General features: G+C 42.0%; 1 protein-coding gene across 3 annotated transcripts in view; it reads left to right on the plus strand.

Moving 5' to 3' along the window:
* The first annotated feature begins 3,511 nt into the window (after positions 1–3,511).
* Positions 3,512–17,470, plus strand: part of PRPS1 (phosphoribosyl pyrophosphate synthetase 1) — a 43,501-nt gene continuing 29,542 nt past the window's right edge. Inside the window, exon 1 of one of the 3 annotated variants that reach the window (XM_036460770.2) lies at positions 3,512–3,788. In XM_036460770.2, the coding sequence (XP_036316663.1) occupies positions 3,667–3,788 (122 nt within the window). In that variant the 5' untranslated portion in view covers positions 3,512–3,666. The remainder of the gene's footprint in view (positions 3,789–17,470) is intronic. The other 2 variants (XM_036460769.2, XM_036460768.2) reach the window with 2 other exon arrangements.

The raw sequence follows: 17,470 nt of genomic DNA on the forward strand, positions 1-17,470 counted from the left end.
TTAATTGAATCAGACCTACCCAAATTGCCTAGGACAATCTCCTCTACATAAAGACAACTATTATGAATGTCAATCCCATCTATAAAATACTTTCACAGCAATGCCTAGATTAGTGTTTAGTAACCAGGACCACAGCCTAGCCAAGTTGACAGATAAAATTGACCTTTATAGGCTTCTAGGTAGTTGACTGCCTTTTTTAAGCTTTCAACCTACCATACCTTCCCTCTCCTCCCCTCCCCCTACATTAGCCAGCCCTGGGGCCTTTGCTAAAACTCTTATCTCAGCTTTCTATCCCCAGGTTGCAATCCTTAATAGTTTTACAAGGCCCATTTCCTAAAGAACTATTTCAAATCCTCTCAATTTGATTATATTTCGCATGCCGCCATACTTAACCTCATTTCTTTTTTTAATATTAATAGATGTGCTTATTTATTTCAGAGAGGAAGGTAGCGGAAGAGAGAGATAGAAACATCAATGATGAGAATCATTGATTGGCTTCCTCCTGCACACCCCACAGTGGGAATTGAACCATACTCTCTACCAGTGAGCCACGCAGGCCGGGCTTAACCTTATTTCAGTAAGTATCTTTCTTGCCTGCTAGGTGGAAAAGATAGTGTACTATTCATCTCTGTGTACCCACTCTCCAGAAGCCCTAGCATTTAGAAGGATCTCAATACATTTGTTTTGAATTATATCAAACTTACAGAACCTACGACTATGTATATATAACTCAGCTAAATGCCTTTCAAACCCTCATCCCTTAGGATACTTATGCCCATCCCACACATTGCCCCTTTACTGGTGGTCTAATTAGTCCACATTCACCCATCCTTAAAGGTCTGAGGTAATTCTTTTAATTCAAGTCGCCTTTAAACTTTCTACTCAGTATTACCTTACCGTAGATATTGTCTAAGGCCCGCATACCCCTAAGGAGGTATTCTAAGGCCCCTCCCCCATGCCCTGACATTGGTTACCTTTCAGAAAGAAAAAAGGAACAAGGAAAACAGGATTTGTATACACATTTTGGAATTTATGGATCAGATTACCTAGCGTTTGCCCAAAGGGGGTGTTTAGTTTTAATCTAAAGAATGTATTTTTAGATAATCTAATAGCTCATTTCTTTATCTTCTTCAGGTCTTTTTTTGTGTGTGTGTGTTGTGTGTGTGTGTGTTGTGTGTGTGTGTGTGTATGTATGTGTGTGTGTGTGTTGTGTGTGTGTGTGTGTGTGTATGTATGTATGTATGTGTGTGTGTTTATAGCAAAGGTGGAAATTTATTGAAGAACAAATACAGACTCCCACATGGGGAAGGGGAAAGAATCTCACAGCACAGAATCCCAAGTGGAGAGGGGAAAAGAGTCCCCTTCAGGTCTTTGTTTTAATATTATCTTCCCAGATAGGCCTTCTCTAACTACTTTCAATGTTTCTTTCTGTCTCTCAAATGAATAAATTAAAAGAAAAATCTTTAAAAAAATAAAACGAAATTTCACTCTCCCTTCCCTCCACCACTACCTTGGCACATTATCCCACTTCCTTGCCTGATTTTCCTCCATAGCATTTATCACCATTTGCCATATTTTTCTTATTTATGTGTTTGATGTCAGAGAATGTAAACCCCTTGAGAATAGGCTTTTTAAAACTGTTTACTGCTGTATTATCTGTGTGCAGAACAGAGCCTGGCACATAAAAAGTACACAATAAATATAGGGTGTCCCCCCAAAATGTATACACACACTTTGAATAACTATAACTATAAAGGCAGTGTTTATTTACATACATTTCATTTTCAAAATTGAGCCTACAGCTGTTAAAATGTATATATATTTTGGGGACACTGTATTCACTGAATAATTCCTTGGGGGCAAATAATTTATAGTCCCCTGGATGTCTAACACACTGTCTGGAATACAATAAAACAATCAGTAAATATTTGATGAATGAACTGTGATGGAAGACTACTAATATTCTGCCTTGCATTTTATTTCATTCTCCAAGTATTTATATATACCTATGCCTACAGTAAATTCTAAACTTGTAAAAGTATGACAAAAGGCCCCAAAAGAGAGTTCCTCCATGGACACCACTGACAAATGGCAGTATGGGTAAGATAGGAGGCTCCTGTGTTTTCTGCCTTTGCCATTTGGATAAATCACTTCTCATCTCTGGGCCTCAGTTTCACCATATGTACAATGAGGCTAGTAGATTTCTGAAGTCCTTTCTATATTGTTGTTTTTTTTGGTTGATACATCCATATGTGTAAAATATATAATATAAAGTGAGGGAAATACTAATCAGGTTGGTGTCACCTCCCCTCCTCCTCTTTGGTACAACCTTGCCAGTGCCCCCCTTCCCTGCTGCTCCTTCAAAATCCTGTAGTGTGTGGGAGAGGGGTCACGTCTTGGCAGCTTCTGCCTGAGCTGCCAAAACTGTCTCCTTCTGAGTAGCAATGAATGTGTTGCTCATAACTAAAATTGTACAATTCTAAAATTGTATGAATTTGTACTCTAAAAATGTACACTTCTCTTACTTCTACTAGTAAAGCATGGTTGGAATATACCTAATGGAAATGTGGTATAAGAATACAAGCTCTCTGTGGTCCAATTAGTACGTATCATCACAAAGCATGGTGTAAAAGGCCACATTAGCAATTTGCAGATGATTATGTTGAAGCTCACATGAGGCAGATATGGCCAAAAGCCAGGTTTTCTGATTCATTCAGGGCTCTTTATCCAAAGTCTCATAAATACACTGTATTTTCTCTCTCTTCCAAGCGTTCAGTAAATCAAACCTTTATTGCCCAGATATTTTGGAAAATTCTTACTCCTTCACTCATTTGAACAGACTTGGTCCCAGTGTTAGAAACAAACAAACAAACAAACAAACAAACAAAAAACACAGCTTTCTCTTTGCAGTGTCTGGATTATTCAGGTGGTGTTCCTTGTCACTTTCCCCAGGGTGAAACTGCCATAATTGCAAAGGGCAAACAAACTTTGTATGGGCCTGTGCCAAGGGTATCTCTCTGTGATGGAAACTTGTTTTAATTTGGCCCAGTCCTTATACAGTGATAAAAATCACTCATGTTCAGAAACATGCAAACCCATCTTCAGAAATCTCCCTTTCATTCTGACTGTGGCTGCCATCCTGTTAAACAGATTTTCTGAAAAAAGAAACTGTAAACTAGAGCCAGACTTACTTTCTGGTGCTGAAGAGGGGAAAAAGCGTGACAAAAAGCGTGGCTGATTTCTCGCTAGAGGCACAATCTGGTCCTACAGGTCACCAGCATCCCTCCATCCCTCCTAGAGCGCCAAACGTTTCAGCACTCTTTGACCAGCTTCCCCCCACTGCCTACCTACAAGGGATGGGGCTATTCTAGCCTCTCCCCTTTCATGGCCTCCATCTAATACCTGAGCTCGCTAGTTGTGGGCGGAGCTACAGCGGGGACCCGCCCCTCGCTGCTTCTCAACTAATCGGAGCTAGCGGGGCGGAGACTTCCGTGATGGCCCCGCCTCCTAGGCACCGGGCAATTTAGAGCCGCGCGCCCGGCGGGAACGTAAGATGGCGGAGTAGCAACGCGAAGCTTTTAGTACCGAGTCTCTGGGCTGACTTTGGTTCAGGACTTGCAGCAGCAGTGATCGCCGAGCAAAGAGCACCCGGGGTAGCTGGCCAAGATGCCGAATATCAAAATCTTCAGCGGGAGCTCCCACCAGGACTTGTCCCAGAAAATTGCTGACCGCCTCGGCCTGGAGCTAGGCAAGGTGGTGACTAAGAAATTCAGCAACCAGGAGACCTGGTAAGGGTGCAGTGGGGATCCCGACAGCCTCACCTGCCGGAGCTGCAGGGTGATATGTGGGCGGCGGAGAGTAGGAGGAATGGGGCTGCCGCGTGAGTGCTGAGGGACAGGGCTTTGCGGGGGGGGGGGGGGGGGGGGGGGCGCTAGCGTGCTCTACAGACTGTTTCCGTTATTTTACCTCTCGCGGCGGGTGAGGGGTGTCACTGGTTCTCACCGTGGTGGTGGGGTGGAGCCAAGATTGAGCTTGAGGCGAAGCTTCTGGGTTTGAAAGCTAGGGTTGGAGGACCCAGCCGGGGGATAGTGGCTGCCTAAAGCGATGAGAGGGGAAAATGCCTAGCCTCGGCTGTTGGGACACGTGGCTTTGTCGCTTCGCTGTTGAGCCATCAGGCTGGACAAGTTCCTTTTGGACCAGCTTGCGTGGGAGAACGTACTGAGTACTGAGCCCTCCTGGTGTTTCTAGAATCTAAGAAGCAGCTTATCAATTAGAAACTAGGTTGGGCTTGGTATTGAGGGAAATTAACATGTGCTGAGGGCGCCAAAATTATTACTGAGGACTTCCGTAGGTTGGCAAGTCTTGGCTTTCACAACTTTAGAATCGCATGTTTAGAATCTTAGAGCCATACTTATGTTAAATCTAGTTGATCAGGCAATGATGCATTAACTCTGCATCCTCATTGCATTTTAGCTTGAGCCATCCAGAAAATCTTAGGGAATCTTAATCCTAGAATTCTTGACCTTCCCCAAATGCAGCTACTGGTACAGATAATACAAAGGCATATATTTTAATAGTGAAGTCTATCCTGAATGGGTCCACTTCTCTTGCTGCTGTGTGGGAAATTAAGTCAACAGTTTTGAATGTTAAGGTAATTGAGGAAAGATAATAATGGAATCAAAGACCTGGATCACATAGTGTCTTGATTTTTTTTCATTGCCTTGCTAATTAAACTTGTCCCCTCCCCCACACACACTTCCACCCTCCTGCACCTTGAGGACATCTTAGAGATAACTTGGTGTGTCTGGGCCTTTCCATATTCCTTCCACCTAAATGTAGAATCCTGTGGTTCTAATAGGCCTACTTTATGTTTTGTTGTTACCTTGTTGATCAAATAAGAGCAGTGTTCACAATCTTAGTCATCTGTTAAGGGGAAAGTTTACACCAAACCTAATGATTAGTTAAATAAGTTAAGATTGTTTTCAGCATGTTTTCCTAAAGGCTTTCATTTCCAATTTTCTTTACTTAAACTTATTACCAAAGTGTAATTCTTGTTATACTTTGTAGAACCTGCTGATAAAAGCATTCATCTGTACTGGACAGCCTCCTTCTGAATGTTTAATTATGCCACTGGTTGTGATGCAAATAATAGTGCAAACATTGATACCATCCATTGATACTAGCCTCTTTTGACTAAGGTATAACCAGGCAATACCTTAGTCAAAAGAGGCTAGTCAAGCTGCTGTCTTTAGCTTTGACCACACCATTATGACTCATGGGCTGTATTAAATAAAGAAGACAAAACATGACCAGACTTTAAAAACGGCAGTATAGCTAGGGGACAGGAATGATTTTAATTTAGAGGGTTTTTTTTTTTTGTTTTTGTTTTTTTTGGTGGGGGAGGGGAGGGTTGGTCCCCTTATAGGACTGTGGTTACTGAATCCTTTTAGTATGCTTATAGGAAAAATACAAAAACTTTATTCACCCTCTGTGTGGTGCAACACACCAGAGCTTGAGACTATATTGGGAGAGGAGAGGGGGTGAGCAATTTATTTTTCAATTGATTGATTTATCTGAGTTTATCAGCAATCTCAATCTTCTTTTATGAAGTGTAAGCTTGATTTCATTTTTAAACAACTGGACAGTAACATGCTTGGAAACATTGGATAAAATTAAGCCCATTGTGAAAAGTTGCTGACTGGTTAGGTGTCTTTGTTTCTGGCTTAATCATTAGCTTTTTGGTTCCTTGGATGTTCTGAAATCCTCATCTATTATATAAAAGGCCTGTGGTCATCACACCTAAGGATCGATCAGCAGGAGGCTGCAAGCGTGCGGGGTAAGCAGGGCCGCATCTACAGCAAGGCACATATGGGTGGGCAGGGACTTGACTCTGGAGGCATGGGTGGGTTTCTGGGTTCCACCTCCCGCAGCAGTGGTGGCAGCGGTAGCAGTCACGGGACTCTTTTAGTGTCTCGCCGAACCGCAGGACTCTGGGTCTTAGGTCTTGTGTGATTTCACGTGCTGGGCCCCTAGTTGAACATAATCAAGTACTTTGCCTATGGAGCTTTCCCCTCCCAACCAGACTTTGGCTTTTCTGTACTACAGAAATGATAGCTGCAGCCCTGTGTGACTCTTAGAATCTAAAGGTCATAGACAGGGCAGCTCAGTGGGTGCTGTGGTTTATCAGATAGGGAACTGCAGAGCCCATCCTGAAATGAGACTGGAGTTTTGCTATTCTGCAATTTGGCAGAATTTCAGGGGTTGATGCTCTCTTGAGCAGAATGGCTTTTCTTTTGAAGTCAGAATCATCCATTACTGTCCAGTTATTAAAGAAATATGCATATGGTATAGCACACACAAATACCGTAGTTAAGAGAGGTTAAAACTTAGGACCTTGACTCAGAGAACCTGGATTTGAATCCTTAGCCTTTTTTTGTCTCCATAATTTGAACTGTAAAGTGGTATCTACCCATAGAGTTATTGTGAGGTTTGAAAGAGGACTGAAGTTTTTATATCTTTGTCCATTCAACACAATAAATGTTGGTAAGAAGGGGTGATGATGCTATTGCGGAAAATGTTAAATATAATATAGAGAAGAATGAGGGGTAAAAAGAAATCCCCCCAAATTCTACCATCCAAGACAAACTTCATTTTGATGTATGGCCTTCCAGATGTTTGTGTGTGTGTTTATATACTTTTTTCCAAAAATGTAAGACATTATTTTAGCTTTCTTCATTATGCAATATATTTTGAATAGTTTCTCCCCTTAATAATTAGTCTACATGGTTTTATTTCTTTTTACGTATCTATTTTAATTTAATAAATATTTATTGTACATATTATTAAAATTGTTTCTCTCCCCCCCCCCCCATAGCTCCCCTCCACCCGGTTTCCATCCCGCCCTTACCTGTCCCCCACTGTCCTCATCCATAGGTGTACGATTTCTGTCCAGTCTCTTCCCGCACCCCCACACCCCTTTCCCCTGATAATTATCAGTCCACTCCCTTTCTATGACCCTGATTCTATGATTTTCACCAGTTTATTCTGTTCATCAGATTTTTAATTCACTTGATTTTTAGATTCATTAGTTGATAGATATGTATTTGTTGTTCATAATTTTTATCTTAACTTTTTTCATCTTCCTCTTCTTAAAGAATGCCTTTCAGTATTTCATATAATAATGGTTTGTGGTGATGAACTCCTTTAGCTTTTTCTTATCTCTGAAGCTCTTTATCTGACCTTCCATTCTGAATGATAACTTTGCTGGGAAGAGTAATCTTGGTTGTAGTTTCTTGCTATTGATCACTTTAAATATTTCTTAACATTCCCATCTGGCCTGCATAGTGTCTGTTGAGAAATCAGCTGACAATCATTTGGGTGCTCCCTTGTAAGTAATTAACTGTTTTTCTCTTGCTGCTTTTAAAATTCTCTCTTTGTCTTTTGCCCTTGGCATTTTAATAATGATGTGTCTTGGTGTGGTTTTCTTTGGATTCCTTTTGTTTGGGGTTCTGTGTGCTTCCTGGACTTGTGAGTTTATTTCTGTCACCAGGTGGGGGACGTTTTCTGTCATTATTTCTCAAATAGGTTTTCAGTATCTTGCTCTCTCTCCTCTTCTGGCACCCCCATAAGTCTGATGTTGGTATGCTTAAAGTTGTCCCAGAGGGTTCTTATACTGTCTTCAACTTTTTGGATTCTTTTTTCTTTTTGCTTTCCCAGTTGAGTGTTTTTTGCTTCTTTGTATTTCAAATCTTTGACTTGATTCTTGTGTTCCTAGAGTATGCTATTGGGTCTCTTTATAATATTTTTCATTTCAGTCAGTGTATGTTTAATTTCTAGTTGGTCCTTTTTCATATCCTCTTGGGTATCACTAAATTTATTGGCCTTTTCTAGGAAATTCTTGAAAAACTTTATAACCGTGGTTTTGAATTCTATATCCAGTTGTTTGTTTTCCTCCATTTTTTTCATTTGTCTCTGCATTTTTTTTCTTGTTTTTCTTTAATAACTCTTTATTGTTCATATTATTACAATTGTTCCTCATTTTCCCCCTCTCCATTGCTCCCCTCCACCAGGTTCCCACCCCACCCTCTGCCCTTTTCCCACCCCCCATTGTCCTCACCCATAGGTGCACAGTTTATGTTCAGTCTCTTCCCACACCCCCCTCCCCTTTTCCCTGAGAATCATCAGTTCACTCCTCTTCCATACCTCTGATTCTATTATATTCACCAGTTAATATTGTTCATCAGATTTTTTAATTCCCTTGGTTTTTAGATTCACTTGTTGATAGTTATGTATTTGTTGTTCATAATTTTTATCTTTATCTTCTTCCTCTTCCTAAAGAACCCCCTTCAGCAATTCATATAATTCTGGTTTGGTGGTGATGAACTCCTTTAGCTTTTTTTTTATTTGTGAAGCTCTTTATCTGGTCTTCGATTCTAAGTGATAGCTTTGCTGGGTAGAGTATTTTTGGCTGAAAGTTCTTGCTATTCATCACCTTGAATATTTCTTGCCATTCCAGTCTGGCCTGCATGGTTTCTGTTGAGAAATCAGCTGACAATCGTATGGGTGCTCCTTTATAGGTAACTGCCTGTTTTTCTCTTGCTGCTTTTAATATTCTCTCTTTGTCTTTTGCTCTTGGAATTTTTTTTTAATTTTTTTTAAATAAATTTTTATTGTTCATATTATTACAAATGTTCCTCATTCCCCACCCTCCATTGCTCTCCTCCACCAGGTTCCCACCCCACCCTCTGCCCTTTCCCCACCCCCTATTGTCCTCATCCATAGGTGCACAGTTTATGTTCAGTTTCTTCCCACAACCCCCTCTCCCCTTTTCCCCAAGAATCATCAGTTCACTCCCCTTCCATACCTCTGATTCTATTATATTCAACAGTTAATATTGTTCATCAGATTTTTTTTAATTTCCTTGGTTTTTAGATTCACTTGTTGATAGTTACGTATTTGTTGTTCATAATTTTTATCTTTATTTACTTTCTCTTCCAAAAGAACCCCCTTCAGCAATTCATATAATTCTGGTTTGGTGGTGATGAACTCCTTTAGCTTTTTTTTTTATTAGTGAAGCTCTTTATCTGACCTTCGATTCTGAGTGATAGCTTTGCTGGGTAGATTATTTTTGGCTGTAGGTTCTTATTATTCATCACCTTGAATATTTCTTGCCATTCCCATCTGGCCTGCATGGTTTCTGTTGAGAAATCAGCTGACAATCGTATGGGTGCTCCTTTATAGGTAACTACCTGCTTTGCTCTTGCAGCTTTTAATATTCTCTCTTTGTCTTTTGCTCTTGGAATTTTAATTATGATGTGTCTTGGTGTGGTCTTCTTTGGATTCCTTTTGTTTGGAGTTCTGTGCACTTCCTGGACTTGTAAGTCTAATTCTTTCAACAGGGTGGGGTAAGTTTTCTGTCACTATTTCTTTCAGTATGTTTTTGATATCTTGCTCTCTCATCTTCTGGGACCCCCATAATTCTGATGTTGGTTCGCTTGAAGTTGTCCCAGAGTTTTCTTACATTATCTTCAATTTTCTGGATTCTCTTGCCTTCTTGCTTCTGCGGAGGAGTGTCTTCTGGCTCTTTGTGTTCCAAATCTTTGACTTGATTCTTGCGATCTTCCATTCTGTTTTCAGGACTCTGTATAATATATATATATATTTTTATTTCAGACAATGTATTCTTTATTTCTTGTTGCTCCCTTATCATTTCTTGTTGATTCCTTATTAATTCTAGTTGATCCCTTTTCATATCCTCATAGGTCTTATCGATCTTTTCTAGGAAATTCTTGAAAAACCTTATAAGTGTAGATTTGAACTCTATATCCAGTCGCTTTTTGTCCTCCATTTCTTTCCTTTGTGATCTATTTCGTCTCGGCATTTTCGCAGCTTCCCTGATGGGGCGGGGTTTCAGGGTGGAGCCTACAGCTTTGGCGTCCGTCAGCCCCGCCCTATGCGGCTCCTGAGTCTCAGGGTGCTTCAGTACTCGTTGCAAGCGCCTCTGAGAGAAAGATGCCCTCAATTTTCGCTTGCTACCAAACAGTCTAGGCTCTCCCCCAATGAGCCCGGTATTGGGGTTCAGTTCAGTTGGAAATGGAGTTGGAGGTGGCGTTCAGAGCAGTCTGGAGCCCCTGTCTCCTTCCCTCCAGGGCAATCCCATTGCACAGCCAACTGTCCCTTCTCTGCGCACAATGTGCGCGCCTCCGGGACCCCCTTTCACCACTCCCCCAGGGTTCCGCCTTACAGCCCAGCTCCCTCTGTTTGAGCCTGGGTCCCCGGGGTCTGGCCTAGGACTGGGGTTCAGAGCAGTCGGAACTGGGGCCCAGCACAGTCGGAGCTTTTATCTCCTTCCTGCTAGGGAACGCCAGCTAGTACCTCAGCGGCCCCTCCTCTCCAGCTTCGTCCTCTCCACTCGCACCGCGTGTCTCTGTACCTTAGGCTTTTACAGCTCCTCTGCTCTTCCTTCTGGTTTTCTCCTTGCTTCTCATTGTAGAATTTCCAGTCAGTTGACTTTCCTGTAGTTCTGGGTAATGTCCATTTTATATTTTAGTTGTATTTTTTTTGGTTTATATTTTATTGATTTTTTTACAGAGAGGAAGGGAGAGAGATAGAGAGCTAGAAACGTCGATGAGAGAGAAACATTGACCAGCTGCCTCTTGCATACCCCCTACTGGGGATGTGCCCGCAACCAACATACATGCCCCTGACCGGAATCGAACCTGGGACCTTTCAGTCCGCAGACCGATGCTCTACCACTGAGCCAAACCGGTTTTGGCTTTAGTTGTATTTTATTGAAATTGTTGTGTGCGGCTGTGGCTAGGTGTTTACCTGTGCAGCCATCTTGGATTCTCCCTGCTCTTAGAATTTTAATTTTGATGTATCTTGGTGTGGTCTTCTTTGGATTCCTTTTGTTTGGGGTTCTGTGTGCTTCCTGGACTTGTAAGTCTATTTCTTTCACCAGGTGGGGTAAGTTTTCTGTCACTATTTCTTCCAGTATGTTTTCGGTATCTTGCTCTCTCTCTTCTACTGGGACCCCCATAATTCTGATGTTGGTTCGCTTGAAGTTGTCCCAGAGGTTTCTTACATTATCTTCAATTTTCTGCATTCTCTTGTCTTCTTGCTTCTGTGGAGGAGTGTCTTCTGGCTCTTTATCTTCCAAATCTTTGACTTGATTCTTGCGATCTTCCATTCTGTTTTTAGGACTCTATAATATTTTTTATTTCAGACAATATATTCTTTATTTCTAGTTGATCCCTTATTATTTCTAGTTGATCCCTTATTTCTAATTCATCCCTTTTCACATCCTCATAGGTCTTGTTTATTTTATCGGCCTTTTCTAGGAAATTCTTGATAAACATTATAAGCGTGGTTTTGAACTCTATATCCAGTCTCTTTTTTCCCCTCCATTTCTTTCGTTTGTGATCTGTTTCCTTGTCTCGGCATTTTCGCAGCTTCCCTGAGTTGGTAGCCTTAAAAGTCTCTGTGTTCATCTTGGATGGGGCAGAGTTTCAGGGTGGAGCCTACAGCCTTGGCTTCCATCAGCCCTGTACTATGAGGCTCCTGAGTCTCAGTGTTCCTCAGTGTCCTTTGGTACTCTCTGCAAGAACCTCTGAGAGAAAGGTGCCCTCGAGTTTCGCCCGCTACCAAACAGTGTAGGCTCTCCCCCAATGAGCCCGGAACTGGGGTTCAGTTCAGTTGGAAGTGGGATTGGAAGTGGGGTTCAGAGCAGTCTGGAGCTTTTGTCTCCTTCCTGATAGGGCAATCCAGCAGCACAGTAAACCCTCCGTTTTTTGCATGCAGTGTGCTCGCCTCCGGGTCTTCCTTTGCTGCTCCCCTGAGTTTCCGCCTTACAGCCCAGGCTCCCTCTGTATGAGCCTGGGTCCCCAGGGTCTGGCCTAGAACTGGGGTTCAGTGCAGTCGGAACTGGGGCTCAGCACAGTCCGGATCTTTTGTCTCCTTCCCGCTAGGGCAATCTAGCAGCAGAGTCAACAGTCCATTCTCTGCGCATAATGTGCCTTTCACCTTTCCCCTGAGGTTCCGCCTTACAGCCCAGACTCCGTCCTTATGTGTCTTGGTCTCCAGGGTCTCACCCAGAACTGAGGTTCAGTGCAGTCAGAACTGGAGTTCAGCACAGTCCGGAGCTTTTATCTCCTTCCTGCTAGGGAACGCCAGCCAGGCACTCCTCTCCGACTCCGTCCTCTCCCCATGCACGCACCACAGTGTGTCTCCGTACCTTAGGCTTCTACAGCTCCTCTGATTTTCTTCTGGTTTTCTCTTTCCTTCTCATAGAATTTACAGTCAGTCGACTTTCCTGTAGTTCTGAGTAATGTCCATTTTATATTTTAGTTGTATTTTATTGAAATTGTTTTGTGAGGCTGCAGTTAGGTGTTTACCTATGCCGCCATCTTGGTTTCTTCTTGTCTCCGCATTTTTGCTGCTTCCCTCAGTTGGTAGGGTAGCTTTGTGTGCTAGGTTTCCTGTATGGCCCAATGTATCAGCCTCCTCAGTTACCTGAGGTGGACACTCTTGGTGCACCCGTTTGTGGTCTGTGTGTACAACCTTGTTGTAGTTAAGTCTTAATTATTGTTGGTATCACTGGGAGGAATTGACCTCCAGGCCAACTGGCTGTATCAGCTGTGTCTACACTGGGAGAACTTCTGTGCTGGAGACAGCTTCACAGGACCAGACTTGCAAAATTGCAAAAGCCTTTGTGCCGAGCTTGGATGGGGCGAAGTCTCAGGGCTGATCAGACAGTTGACTTCCTGTCAGCCCTGCCCTATGAGGCCCCTGGGTCTCAGTGTCCCTTGGTAATCGCTGCAAGCACCTCTGAGAGAAAGCCACCCTCCAGTTTCACCTGTTTCCAGACAGTCCAGTTTCTTCCCCAATGAATCTAGATTCTCAGATTCTCGCCCAAAACTGGAGTTCAGCACAGTTGGGAGCTTCCAGTTCCCTCCAGCTAGAGAAAGCCAGTGGCACACTCAGCCATCAGTCCTCTCTGCGCACTTGTGCACATGCCTCCAGACCTCTGCCTTTCGCGGCTCCCGAGTTTCCGCCTGAAAGTCCAGATTTCCCCCTTAAGAGCCTTGGTCCCCAGGGGCTCACCCGGAACTGGGTTCAGTGCAGTCGGGAGCTTCCCACTCCCTCCCGCTAGGGAAAGCCAGAGGCAACCTCAGCAGTCAATTCTCTCTTCGTGCATTTGTGCACATGCCTCCAGACCCCTGCCTGCCATGGCTCCCCCAGTCTCCAAGTCTCCGTATGCCTGTCTCTCTACCTGACAGTCTAGACTCCCCCTGTATGAGCCTGGGTCCATGGGGTTTCAGCCTGAACTGGAGTTCAGTGCAGTCGGGAGCTTCCTTCTCTCTCTCATCAGAGAAAACCAGCCAGGCACTCAGCCATCCTTCCTCTCTGCACGTGTGTCTCTATACCTCAGCCCTCTGCATCTCTTCTGATTCTTTGTGAGCTTTTCTCTTTCTTTCTAGTTGTTGAATTTCCACTCAGCCAACTTTCCTATGGTTCTGGATGATGTCTGTTCTATCTTTCAGTTGTAGATTTGAAATTGTTGTGCGAGGTAGCAGTTTAGGTGCTTACCTATGCTGCCATCTTGGTTTCTCTCTAGTCTATATGGTTTTAAAAAACTTTTATTGATTGATTGATTTTTAGAAAGAATGGAAGGGAGGGAGGGGGAGAGAAAGTAAAAGAAACATCAACATGAGAGAGATGCAGATTGGTTGCTTTCCACACCTCACAGGGTCCTTCACCAAAAATCAATGCCTCTCCCTCTCTCCCCCCCCATCCCGACCCTTCAATGTGTGGGCTGACACTCTACCACTGACCTACACTTGCCAGGACTTAAACAGATTTTAAACAATATAGATTGTTTTAGGGTTTTACCATAATTTTAGCTAAACAAGTCCCTATTAGGTATTTCCAATTTTTTTATCTAATGCTTTTAATATGAAAACCCTTGAATGTAAATCTTTGACCACTTCTTTTTTTCTCTCTTTTAAAAACATATGTTTTTGTGTGTTTTTTAACCCTCACTGAGGATATTTTTTCATTGATTGTTGAGAAAGTGGAAGAGAGAGGGAGAAGAGAAATATTGATGTGAAAAAAAAACACATCGATTAGTTGCTTCCTACACAAGCCTTGACCAGGGCCTAGGCAGGGAAGCAGCCTGCAACCAAGGTATGTGCCCTTTACCCCTTGACTGGAATCGATCCCAGGACCCTTGGGTCCTAAGGCCAATGCTCTATCCACTGAACCAAACCAGCTAGGGCTAAAAAACAACAACAACATGTTTTTATTGATTTTAGAGAAAGAGGAAGGGAAAGGGGTAGAGATATAGAAACATCAATCAGCTGCCTCCTGCGTGCTCCCTACTAGGGATGAAACCTCAAATCTGGTCATGTGCCCTGACTGGGAATCAACCTGGTGACCTCTTTTATATATATAAAAATATATATGTATATTTTATTGATTTCAGAGAGGAAGGGAGCAGGAGAGAGAAATAGGAACAAATAATGAGAGAGAATCATCGATTGGCTGCCTCCTGCATGCCCCCTACTGGGGATCGAAACACGACCTGGGAATCGAGCCATTACCTCCTGGTTCATAGGTGGACTCTCAACCACTGAGCCAGGCCAGCTGGGCTCTTTGACTATTTCTGATTATTTTCTTAGAATAAGTTTCTGGAAGGTGAATTACCAGGTTAAAGGTATATACCATTTTTAGGCTTTTGAATGCCTATTGCCAAATTGCCCTCCAGAAAAGTTGAACTAATTTCCACTCTCACCAGTAGTAATAACAATAATAGTAATAGTTAATGTATAGTGTGTACTTAAGATATGCTAGTTACAGTGCTAAGCATTTGTACACTTCTTATTTATTTATTTATTTATTTATTTATTTTTAAATATATTTTATTGATTTTTTACAGAGAGGGAGAGGAATAAAGAGTTAGAAACATCCATGATAGAGAAACAACGATCAGCTGTCTCCTGCACGCCCCCCACTGGGGATGTCCCAGCAACCAAGGTACATGCCCTTGGCTGGAATCGAACCTGTGACTCTTCAGTCTGCAGGCTGACCCTCTATCCACCAAGCCAAACCAGTTAGGGCCACATCTTTTTCTTCAGAGACATTTCCACCATTGATTTTCTTTCTCTTTTTTTTATTATTAAATTATTATCTGTGTACATATCTTACCATTGCCCCCTCCTCCCATACATGTGCTCCCTCCCCAGAGTTTTGTGTCCATTGGTTGTACTTATATGCAGGTATACAAGTCCTTCGGTTGATCTCTTATCTCCCCCAGATCTCCCTACCCTCCCCACTATAATTTGACAGCCTGTTTGTTGCTTTACCGTCTCTATATCTATCTTTTGGTTCATCAGTTTATAATGTTCTTTATTATCCATAAATGAGTAAGGTCATGTTGTGTTTCTCTTTCATTGACTGGCTTATTTCACTCAGCATGATGTTCTCCAATTTCATTCAGGTTGCTGAAAATGATAAGAATCCCTCCTTTTTTATGGCAGCATAGTATTCCATTGTGTAGATATACCATTGTTTTTTGGATCCAATCATCTGCTGATGGGCACGTAGGCTGTTTTCAAATCCTAGCTATTGTAAATTGTGCTGCTATGAACATAGGGGTGCACATATCTTTTCTGTTTGGTGTTTCTAGTTTCTTGGGATATATTCCTAGGAGTGGTATTACTGGGTCAAATGAGAGTTCCATTTTCAGTTTTTGAGGAAACTCCACACTGTTCTCCACAGTGGTTGCACCAGTCTGCATTCCCACCAGCAGTGCTCCAAGGTTCCTCTTTCTCTGCAACCTCACCAACACTTGTCGTTTGTTGATTTGTTGATGTTGCCCATTCTGACACGTGTGAGATGGTACTGCATTGTCATTTTGATTTGCATCTCTCAGATAATTAGTGACTTTGAGCATGTTTTCATGTGTCTCTTGGCCTTCCTTCTGTCTTCTTTTGAAAAGATTCTATTTAAGTCCATTGCCCATTTTTTAATTAGCTCATTTATCTTCCTTTTATTAAGTTGTATAAGCTGTCTGTAGATGTTGGAGATTAAACCGTTATCAGTGATAATATTTGGAAATATGTTCTCCCATACAGTGGGCTTTCTTGTTCTTTTGTTGATGGTTTCTTCTGCTGTAAAAAACCTTTTTATTTTGATGTAGTCCCATTTGTTTATTTTCTCTTTAGCTTCCATTGCCCGAGTAGTTATTCTCACTATCCCCATTTTATGAATGAGGGAATTGAGATTTAGAGGTGAAGTAAGTTGCCCAATTCTGGGTATTGTTCTTTAAGTATTTTTCTGATAAAATATCTCATCTAAATTTTAAAACTTTTATATATACTAAAATTTTTGACTCGATTCTCAACAAACTTTGGTTTATTTAGTTATTCTGGGTAGGCAAAGAGGGGAAAATTCTTAATTTTGGTTGCCTAAATTTTTCCTTAGAACTATATCTTTGGCAGAGTTAACTTATGTATTTGGCATATGCCAAAATCTCTGTCTAAATTCTTGAGATTTTTTAAAATACCACCACATTTTAGATTACTTTATTTTCTCCTTGTGCTTCTTCTTTTTTTTTTAAAGTATATTTTATTGATTTTTTTTTTACAGAGAGGAAGGAAGAGGAATAGAGAGTTAGAAACATCGATGAGAGAGAAACATCGATCAGCTGCCTCCTGCACACATACTACTGGGGATGTGTCCGCAACCAAGGTACATGCCCTTTACTGGAATTGAACCTGGGACCCTTCAGTCCATGGGCTGATGCTCTAACCACTGAGCCAAACTGGTTAGGGCACTTTGTGTTTAACATCCTGTGTTCTTTGGATGCACTTATATCTGATGTAAAGGAAAGAAAGGCTGAAGGAGAAGCTAGTTTTCTAATTGGATGGACAGTCATCTGGCCTTTTCAGAGCAATTGGAAGAAGGATTGATCCAAAGCCATTTGGAAAACACATCATTAGGTAGGGGGAAACAAAGCATATTATCCTTTAAACTGTTAAACCAGGCCCTGATTGATGTGGCTCAGTTGGTTGGAGTGTCATCCTGTATTCCAGGTGGTGGGTTTGATTCCTGGTCAGGGCACATACCCAGGTTGCCGGTTCAATCCCTGGTTGGGATACGTGCGGGAGGTAACTGATTGATGTTTCTCTCTCACATTGATGTTTTTCTCTCACTTCCTCTCTAAAATAAAATAAATTGCTAAACCAGGTCTTTCCACTTGGACCATAGATTTGTGCACCCTAGATTATGTTAAGAGCAAATAGATTTTAGGCACAACTGTTGTACTATCAATCACTACCTAACTTATTAGAGGAAACCATAAAAATAATATTAAGATTTTTTTTGAGGATTCAATGAACTATTTATTGACCAAGCTGTATAATTTGAGTGTAATTCGTGGGCTTTTTAAGGCTTTATGAAAGTCTGTACC

This window comes from Pipistrellus kuhlii, unplaced genomic scaffold (assembly GCF_014108245.1).
Source record: "Pipistrellus kuhlii isolate mPipKuh1 unplaced genomic scaffold, mPipKuh1.p scaffold_m20_p_33, whole genome shotgun sequence".
Taxonomy (NCBI): domain Eukaryota; kingdom Metazoa; phylum Chordata; class Mammalia; order Chiroptera; family Vespertilionidae; genus Pipistrellus; species Pipistrellus kuhlii.